Source organism: Hemitrygon akajei, unplaced genomic scaffold (genome assembly GCF_048418815.1).
Source record: "Hemitrygon akajei unplaced genomic scaffold, sHemAka1.3 Scf000099, whole genome shotgun sequence".
Taxonomy (NCBI): Eukaryota; Metazoa; Chordata; class Chondrichthyes; order Myliobatiformes; family Dasyatidae; genus Hemitrygon; species Hemitrygon akajei.
Window position 1 is genome coordinate 2509950 of NW_027331985.1, and position 10504 is coordinate 2520453.

At 45.2% G+C, this 10504-nt stretch overlaps 1 protein-coding gene across 1 annotated transcript; it reads right to left on the reverse strand.

Annotated features, from left to right (window-relative positions):
* Nucleotides 1–1424: 1424 nt before the first annotated feature.
* On the reverse strand, nucleotides 1425–9589 carry LOC140723066 (uncharacterized). The gene is made up of 3 exons (XM_073037688.1): nucleotides 9065–9589; nucleotides 7133–7230; nucleotides 1425–2976 (listed from the first exon to the last, which is right to left on the reverse strand). The coding sequence occupies exon 3, from the start codon at nucleotides 2642–2644 to the stop codon at nucleotides 1607–1609; it is 1038 nt and encodes a 345-aa protein (XP_072893789.1). The 5' UTR covers nucleotides 2645–2976; nucleotides 7133–7230; nucleotides 9065–9589; the 3' UTR covers nucleotides 1425–1606.
* Between the last annotated feature and the right edge of the window lie 915 nt (nucleotides 9590–10504).

The following is a 10504-nucleotide window of genomic DNA, read 5'->3' on the forward strand; positions in this document are numbered from 1 at the left end:
TCCATTTCTGTGAACTGGTATACCTCCATTGATAACTCCATAATATTGTCCATTCTTCCTCAGATATAATTATTCCTCATTCCTTTTCCCATTTTGTTTTAATGTACACGCTTGGAATTATTCTACTACCATTATCTGAATTATACTTTTCTTTCTTCTAAATAGCTCTATCAAACATGAATTTGCCTTGGTTTCTTTTTTAACCCTCTTATTAATATATAGTGGAGTGGCGGAGCAGACTCACCTACTTCTGCTCCTTTGTCTTGTGATCTTGTAATATTGCCCTTTTGGTACGCATTTTCTATCTCCCATTGTAATCTGTGGACCACATACTTACTACTGTTTGGAGGTCTCTATACAATTCCCATCAAGGAGTTTGTTTTTACATTTGCTATCCCTTCATTCTACCCGCAGATTCTACCAACAAACAAACAAAGCAGTAAGTGCAGAAAATGCCAAGAGAAACCAGAGACAATCGAAGACATTCCAGGCTCCTGCAGCAGTTTAATTCAATCTGATTACTTACAAAAGTACAATCAGGTGGCAAATATCATTCACCAAAATCTTTAAAATACAAACTCATGAATGCCCTCTCTCACTTCATAAAGGCACCATAAATTCAAGCCTTATCCAATTTTAGAGACAAAATCTTACAAATTATATGATAATCAATACATTGTTTCAGATAGGACAATCCATAATAACCATCCGGATATAATACTACAAGATAAACAAGCAGGAACAACAACCTTAATAGATAAAACCATTCCCAACACACACATGTTCCACAACCAGTGGAGCACCTCACCACAGTTATTGTTTCTCTCATCAGTCAGACAAACAAAAGATTTTCTCTGTCAATCAGCTTCCAAATGTTTCTACTCTGTCATTCGTTGCCACGCCCCGCTGCTGCTTCCCTTCTCATCATACGTTCATAATCCAGAGCCCCAAACTCTGCCCTGTGCAGACACCCCTCGGGTTTCTGACCCTGCTTCGTTGAACATCCAACAGATGGTTTTCCATTCTGCTTTCAGTCTTTAAAGGACAGGGGTGTTTTCAACAACTTTTAGAAGCAGGGAAAATGACACATAATGTGGAAATCAGTCGTGAATAAGGAGGTTAACTACCAAAGTCATTCTTCTTCAGTCCAGAGATGAGAGGGGTGAAGAACATTTCAGACAGAACTGCAGTCAGCTCGTCTTCTTCAGTCAGCAGGGAATTCAAGGGAAGCCTCTTCACCCACAGAGTGGTGACTGGAACCCATCCGACAGGGAGAGAGAGAGGGGAACAACCGGGGAGGATTTAAAGGACTGTCCTGGAACAGAATCACTGGCAGGATCCAGCTAGCCTGAGTTGACTCTCTACTCTGCACTAGGCATGTTATAAATTCACTAAGTACCAGAGACAAAGTTTAAAATATAACTAATTTATTTGTCTCAGATACAGAATATTAAACTCCACTTGTCACAAGGTTAGATTACTGAGTGAATTCCTTCCCACATTCACAACGGATGAACGGCCTCTCCCCAGTGGAAACTCAATGATGCACATTTGGTGGAGATGGCTGAGAGAATCTCTCCCGAAAGTCTGAGCAGATGATCGGCCTCTACCCAGTGTGAACTCGCTGGTGTCTCAGTAGATTAGATGACCGCGCGAATCCCTTCCCACAGTCTGAGCAGGTGAACGGCCGTTCCCCACTGTGAACTCGCTGGTGTCTGTGTAGGTTAGATGACTGAGTGAATGTCTTCCCACAGACTGAGCAGCTGAATGGCCTTTCCCCGGAGTGAACTGACTGGTGTGTCTGTAGGTGAGATGCGAAAGTGAATCCTTTCCCGCAGACTGAGCAGGTGAACGGCCTCTCCCCAGTGTGAACTCGCTGGTGTCTTTGTAGGTCGAATGGCCGCGTGAATCCCTTCTCACAGACTGAGCAGGTGAACGGCCTCTCCCCAGTGTGAACTTGTTGGTGCTTCTGTAGGTCGTATGATCGATTGAATCCCTTCCCACAGTCGGAGCAGGAGAATCGCCTCTCCCCAGAGTGAACTACCCGGTGTCTCCTCAGGTAGGATGAATGAGTGAATCCCTTCCCACAGTCTGAGCAGGTGAAAGGCCTCTCCCCAGTGTGAACACTCTGATGAACCTTCAGATGAGATGATCGAGTGAATCGCTTCCCACAGTCTGAGCAGATGAAGGGCCGCTCCCCAGCGTGAACTGACTCGTGTGCTTTTAGGTTAGATAACTGAGTGAACCCCTTCCCACACAAAAAACAGATGTATGGTCTCTCCCCAGTGTGAAGTCTCCGATGTGCCTTCAGCTGAAAGGACCGAGTGTATCCCTTCCCACAGTCTGAGCAGGTGAACGGCTTCTCCCCAGTGTGGACTGACTGGTGTTTCAGTAGGTGAGATGATTTAGTGAATCCCTTCCCACAGTCTGAGCAGGTGAACGGCTTCTTCCCAGTGTGGACTGACTGGTGTTTCAGTAGGTGAGATGATTTAGTGAATCCTTTCCCACAGTCTGAGCAGGTGAATTGCCCCTCCGCAGTGTGAACTGACTGGTGTTTCAGTAGGTGAGATGACTGAGTGAATCCCTTCCCACAGTCTGAGCAGGTGATTGGACCCTCTCCAGTGTGAACTCGCTGATGTGCCATTACTTCAGATGACCTTCCCCACAAATTCAGCAGGTGACCGGCCTCTCCTTAGTGTAAACCGACTGGTGTGTCCGTAATTGGGATGACCGAGTGAATCCCTTCCCACAGTCTGAGCAGATGAACGGCCGCTTCCCGGTGTAAAATGACGGGTATGCCAGTAGGTCAAATGACCGAGCGAGTCCCTTCCCAGTCGAAACAGGTAGGATCGGGAAATGAGCAGGAAGGATGATTTTACGAATACCCCTTCCACTTTTTAAATATCTGGGCAGACACAGCGAGACTGGCGTGTTGTGTTCGAGATTCCCGTAGACAAATTTCTTGTCGTGTTTAACCTGAAAAAAAAGCAAAATTAATCAGTGGGTGAAGGACAACATTTAAGATGAGATCACTTTGGTCGCAGAGGTGTGATCTGACATCACACTGTTACAGTGAAGGTCAACCCAAGTTGGAGAGAGAAATGACCTTCTAACTGGGCACAGTGCTGGGAAATGGAATGCCCATGAGATTCTCTGATGCTCCTCCTGCCTCTATAAGAATCTGTGCTGGTGAGTTATCAGGCGTAAGAGTTTTACACAGAGAGTGGTCCGTGTGTGGAATGGGTTTCCGGCGACGGTGGTGGAGGCGGATACAATTGGGTCTTTAAGAGGATCCTGGGCAGGTATATGGAGCTCAGAAAATTAGAGGACTATGGCTACCCCTGGGTAATTTCTCAGGTAATAACATGTTCGGCACAGCTTTGTGGGCCGAAGGGCCTGTATTGTGCTGTTGGATTTTTTTCTATGTTTCTGCTGTCTCCAATCTGTGACTTGGCTCAGTCTGACTCTCGAATTGGTATTATTCCCTGTTTCCACTGAGCTGCATTGGTGCCTGGCCCCAGGGCAACTGAAACAATCTCACACAAGTAACCTATGTTGACTTTCTTTCATGTATTGTCTATTTAAAGTGCCACATTTTTAAAGCCATGTAAATATATCCTGCTGAGATGAACAGTTGATCCACACAGCTGTTCAAAGGATTTAGAATGAATATTAGTATTATTTCAGGTTCTTGTAACAGTCATAGAAAGTACAAGATGGAAACAGGCTCGTTGGCCATCTGCCCACTCCCATATCGCTACCATCCAGGTACCTGTACAAACCTCTAACATGCTGAAATCGATCTCGCATGCACAACTTGAGCTGGCTGCTCATTCCACACTCGCACGATGACATGATGACGTTTCGCCTCATGTTGACCTTAATGTTTCACCTTTCACTCCTAACCCATGACGTTTGGTTGTGATCCCACCCAATCTCAGTAGCAAAAGCCAGCTTGAATTTACACTATCTATGCCCTCATAATTTTGGTACACTTCCATCAAATCTCCCCTCAGTCTTCTGCGTTCCAAGGAATAAAGTCCAGTTCAAACTCTCCTTATAACCCAAGACCTCCTGACCTGGCAACATCCTTGCGAATTTTCTCGGAACTCTTTCAACTATTTTAAAATCTTTCCTGGGGATGGTGACCAAAGCTACACACAATACTCCAAATAAGGCATCATCATTGTCTTGTACAACGTCAACATCACATCCATCTCCTGTACTCAGTACTTCGGTTTATGAAGGCCTATGTGCCAAATTATTTCTTTTTGTCCCTATCCAACTGTGACACATCTTTCAGTGAATTATAGACCTATTGCCCCATCCCTTTCTTCAACAATACTCCTCAGTGCCCTATCAGTCACTGTGTAAGACCTATCCTGGTAGATCCTACCAAAGTGTAATACCTCGAAATTGGCTGCATTAAATTCCATTTTCCATTTCTCAAACCATTTCTCCACCTGGTCCGGTTCGCACTGCAAGCCATGATAGTCTTCTATCAGTCTGCTAAACCCGCAGTCTTGTTTTCATCCACAAATTAGCTGATATGGCGATCCATGTTATTACCCGGATTACTGATATAGATGACAAACAACAACAGATCCAGCACTGATCCCTGTGGCTCACCACTAGTCACATGCCCCCAGTCAGAGAGGCAGTCATCTGCTACCAAACTCTGAAATCTGCCAGAGACAGTGTCTCATCCAATTTACTGTCTCATCTTGAATGCTGAGTGACTGAATCTTCTTGACCAACCTCCCATATGAGACTTTGTCAATTGCCTTGCTAAAGTTCATGTAGACCAGGGGTGTCAAACTCATTGAGCAAAATGCAGCTTCATGCGTGCCGGATCAGTCGGACGCGTGCGAACGCAGCTTTCGTTGCCTCCGTTTTTTCAGCCTGCTCTCATGTGTCTCAGTCTCTGCTATAACTACAAAGTGTTTCACTTTACAAATTCCGTTTCTTATGAAGAAGACTGCCGAGCAAGACTGCCGAATAAACACTAAAAACCCTGAAAACCTGGTACCTGAATAAACTCAGCATTAGCCATATCATACGCCATAGGCGCTTCGATTACTGGGGCCAGCTTTAATAGTAATTAGATATTACCTCGCGGGCCAAAGATAATTCCACCGCGGACCGGATTTGGCCCGCGGGCCTTGAGTTTGACATATATGATGTAGACAATATCCACTGCCTTGCCTTCACCCACTTTCCTGATAACTTCCTCGAGAGACTAGAGAGAAGATTGGTTAGACATGACCTACCATGCACAAAGCCATGCCATCTATCCACGTAGATCCAAATACTTATATATTCTGTTTCTGCGCAAATGTTCCAATAAGTTTCCCACTACTGATGTCAATTTCCTCGTTCATTTTTAGAACCTTTCTTGAACAGAGGAACAACATTGGCTGTCCTCCAATCCTCCAGTACCTCACCTGTCACTAAGTATGGTTTAGATATCTGTGCTTAGGCCTCGACAATTTCTGCACTTATCTTATGCAGGGTCCGGGGGAACAGCTTGTCAGGCCCTGAGGATTGATCCACGCTAATTTTCCTTCAGACAGAAAACACCTCCACCTCTGTAATCTGTACAGGGTCCCTGAAGTTGATGCTGCCTTGCCTCACTTCTATAGACTCTGTGTCCATCTCCTGAGTCAATACGGATGCAAAACTACTATTTAAAACCTCCCCCATCTATTTTGTCTCCCGTATTGATTACCATTCTGATCGTCCAGAGTGGGCATGTTTCTGTTCTGACCTTCTCCATGTTTCTGTGACAGAGAAGCTGGCCAAACCTGACTGGAAGGGGAATCTGGTAGGAGTGACGACAGAGCAGCAATGCCTGGAGTTTCTGGGAGCAACTTAGGAGGTGCGTGGTAGATACATCCCAAAGAAGTGGAAGCATTGGAAAGGCAGGAGGACACAACCATGGCTGAAATGAGAAGCCAAATCCAACAGAAAAGCCAAAGAAAGGGCAAACAAATGAGCAAAACCCATTGGGAAGCTTTTAGAAACCAACAGAAGACCACTAGAAAATGACAACTGAGCTCACGGCGTGGAATGATGTAGTCATGTTGTCATGATGCCATGATGTAGTCATTAATGACTCTTGGCTGCACCCAACAGTCTGAGCCATTTAGAGGAACAAAATATCCGGGGCCTCAATATTTCTTGAAAACCAAGGTAACCTGCACCAGTTCCCTTTCAACTTTTATTTAGGCAAGCACATACAAACTAGACATCCTCAATATTTCACTTCTGAAGGCCTCCCACTTACCAAGTATTCCTTTGCCAAAAATCATTCTGTCCCAATCCACACTTGTCAAATCCTTAAAATTGAGCTTTCTGCAATTTGGAATCTCAAGAGAGGTCCAGGCCTCTGTCTTTCCGTATTTACTTGGAATCTCATGGCATTATGATCACTAGACACAAAGTGTCCCCATACACTAATTTATGTCTCTAGCCCTGGATCATTTCCTAACCTCTACGTCGAGAATTCTACGTACTGATTAAGGGAACTTTTGACGCCTCTACCCCATCTAGTCCTTTTACAGTATGGGAGTCCCAGTCAATATATGGAAAGTTAAATTCACTTACTAAATGAAAAATTGTTTCTTGGCATAGTCTGCGATCTCTCTATAAATAGGTTCCTCTAAATCCCTCAGACTGTTGGGTGAAACCAAATTCCAGTAATGGCTACAATATCATAATTCCATGCCCTGACGTCTGAACAACATCTGTCTTTTGTCAACAAAACAACCTCTCCCTCATTGTCACAAAACTCAGGAGCCGATTGTGGACTACTGGAGGAATGGAGACAGGCTCACCCCCTTTGACATCAGTGGATCTGGGGTTGAGAGGGTGAACAGCTTTATCAGTACTCCATCAGTACTGGAAAGGAAGGGGGAAGGGCCAGATGTTTGATTGATTAGGGAGAAGGGGGTTGTGGTCCTGTGGGACTTGGTTCTGTGTGTCAGCTGCTCCCTATCCGCGCAATCTCCAATTTACCCAACAACTCACTCTCGTTTGGGTATGATCAAAGTCGCTTTCATATTTCACTCAACCCTTTGCCCTGCGGGGAAACAGATAAAACTTATAACCTGATATAGGAGACACCACTTACCTCTGATGCTGTAACCGGATGGCGTTCGGTGTGGTCACGGGTAATCTCACCCTGACTTCCCGGGTGGACGGCAGTGGATCTGGACCAGGGTGCTTAACCTGCGCAGAGAGTTCAGTCTGAGATGAGGCAGAGATTGACACTTTTCGGCACCAATGGAGCTAAATAACTCGCACGTCTCCTGACGACGGTTGTCTGGCAGATGATGGGCACACAAGGTTCCCCAAATTATCTCAGTGTGAGCCCCGCATCTTAATTATAAATTAAATTTAAAATTTAATAAATTAAATTATTTAAATTCCAGCTTTGCGTGTTGATTATTTATCTGGAGATAAAACTGGAAATTAAAAAAAAATCGATTTATATTTGTTTCCAGTTCAACCCTATAATAAAATCATATCCCTCTTCACATGCTGTCATTATAATTAATTGCACTGAATAAATTGTCGGAGCTTCTCGTGTCAACATACCAATACGTAGAACTGGACCACACGGCCGCTCGAACGTGCTGCTGCAGATCATGAAGCCATGTCATATCTGATCTAAAATGTCATTACGCATTCTCCCCCCCCCCCCACCCCTGTCCATCCCTGAAACATTTCAAACCCGCTGCTTATCAACAATATCGGCCGTAAACTGTGTCAAAGACTTTGCTCCCACTGGTCATTGAGGAGAAGAGTTCAGAACTCTCCCAATCGGCACAGGAACAATCCATATATTCGTCTGAAATAAGACATTCTGAAAACGAAGCAGGTGTTTTGCTGTACGGATCTCGTATCTTTGCTTTGAAACAGGCGGTCATTGTTCTACAGCTGTTCTTAATCTTTACTTAACTTGTGGAAAATGTAAATTGTGCAGATAGGTAACAGTCGGAAGACAAAAAGCACCACAGACAAAAGTGGCTTAAAATATCTCCTTGACCGCTGATCCAATGCACAGAGGACTGGCTAATTGGAAATAAAGATCCGAAATAAATATCAGAAGCTGAATTATTCTCACCGTAATTCCCCAAGAATGTTCTGTGAGTGTGGATACCGTGTGTCGTTTCTGACAAATAACCCCGCCCACTGCCCCACACGGATCTCTCGTAACCATGGCAACACACAATACTGGAGGAACTCAGCAGGTCAGGCAGCATCTATGGATGGGTGTAAATAGTCGACGTTACGGACCGAGTCCCTTCATCAGGACTGGAATGGAAAAGGCAAACGGCCAAATGATTGACTGATTGGGAAGGTGCGGCTTGTTCTGTGAGACTCGGAGCCCAGTGTCTGCGTGCAAGTATTTGCCTGCTCGTACACATTCCTCTGAACAGGGAGCGGCCGCTCTGCAGAAACTAAATTCAACCGGTTGGACAAAACACTGCCCTTCAAATCTGAAGGAAGTTTAACCCTTTCTGCTACAGGAAGAGATAGTCCCAATGACGCGCTGCACAGAACATCACGTGTGGTCTCGATCCCACAACGTTACCAGTTACTTTGCTACGAGTTTCCAGCATTTTGCTTTTAATCTCAGACTCGCTTCATCTGGAGATGTGCTAAAATAATTTTCAGGCTTTCTTCAAATAAATCGAACCGAGGCATTACCAAAAGCGACATTCCGTAATATAGCTGGGATCTCGTCCTGTTATTTTAAGTAGTTGTGTTTTAATGAGGGAGAGAGAGACCGGTGATGAGTCACTACCCCATGGGATTTCACGTGTCACTATCGGGGTGAAAGATGCCTTCAGTTCCTACTCATTAGAAACCACCCTGGAGAGTATTTCTGGTTGAAGGCAACGGCATCGTTTCTCTTAATCCATTTGGACAATGATTGTCTCATTAACATGAACATGTCAGGACTCCCTTCTCCCACTAAATTCACTCCCGATTCCGATCAAAGCCGAGCCTCGCTGTAAACGCTGAATCGTTGTGCAGAATCATAGACAACACTTACCTCTGATGTTTAACCGGACGGCGTTCAGTGTGGTCCCGGGAAATCACAGTCTGACTATTCGGGTGACCGACAATGTTCCTGCACCGGTGTGCTCACCCTGTACGGAGAGTTGAGTCTGAGCTGCTGCTCCCGAGGCCACTCGGCTGTGATGTGTCCGTCGCTCATTACAGATGGACAGGGCCGGATGAGCCGGGGTAGAGCGGGACTGCCGCAGTCCGGGTCACACTAACTCTCACCGCTCAGGACGGGTCTGACAGCGGGAGGAGGCGGGAGTGGGATCAATGTAGCAAACCTAAAGAGGGAAACAAACAGGCTGCGTTAACCTTTCTGTCCGGATTTCCGTGTGGATCTCTCCTTTTTCTTTCATCGTAACCAGTGGGGCGGAGTTTCTCTGTTGAACTCAGCCAGTCCCAGGCTAGGGATTTGATCCAGTCCGGGTTCTGGACGGGCCTGAGCTCCGCCCCTTGTGTAAACAGGCCTGCCCGGCAAAGGTACAGTTTCAACTCAAACGTCCCTCACCTGTTCAGGTACAGGGAGCCGCCTTTCTGCTGAAATTAATGCAGACACGTTCGACTACATATTCCAACTCATTTGGGAAAAAATATAGCCAATGATGTTCTCAGCGCCTCTCGATTCAGTGGAGTTTATTAACATTTATAGACTCCATCATTGAGAGATTATTGTATTTCCATCCGGACAACTGTTATCACAAGAAATCCCCTCGCTCACGGTTAACAGTGGGTTTCGTTTCACAAGCAGTGATTGTTGATTCACATCCTGCCGGAAATACTTGTGGAATTTGCTTCTCTTAAAATTCGGCGATTCCAAATGGCCAGAAGTTTTACCAAGGGGACGTGGAGTTGGGCTGATTGAAAATGAGCTACCAGGGTGGGGTGGGGAGTAGTAGTGTGCTAATTAAAAATGGGACTCTCAGTTCGCTCTATCGCCTGACCTAATACTCACTCTCCCCTCATCCCTCTACCCCATGTAACCTATCTATACCCCTCATGACTGTGTAGTTAAAATCTCTCCCAATCATTAAATCATTAAATCTCTCCCAAATCTTCTGCGTTTCATGAACAAAGTCGTGACCTTCTTTAATCTTCTCTTATAACTCGGGTCTGCAATCACAATAACATCCTTGTAAATTGTCGTTGTACTCTGTCAATCTTATTTACATTTTTCCTGTGGGTAGGTGACGTAAACTGCTCATAATACTCCAAATTAGGCCTCATAACCTTCTTAACTCACGCAGTCTCCTGTACTGAATACTTTAACTTATGAAGGGCAACGTGCCAAACATTTCTTTACTACCTTGTCTAGGTGTGCCGCAACTTTCAATGAAATGTGGACCTGTATTCCCAGGCGCCCTTGTTCTACCGCAGTTCTTAGTGCCCTACCGTGCACTGTATAGGACCTATCCTGGTTGATCATACCGAA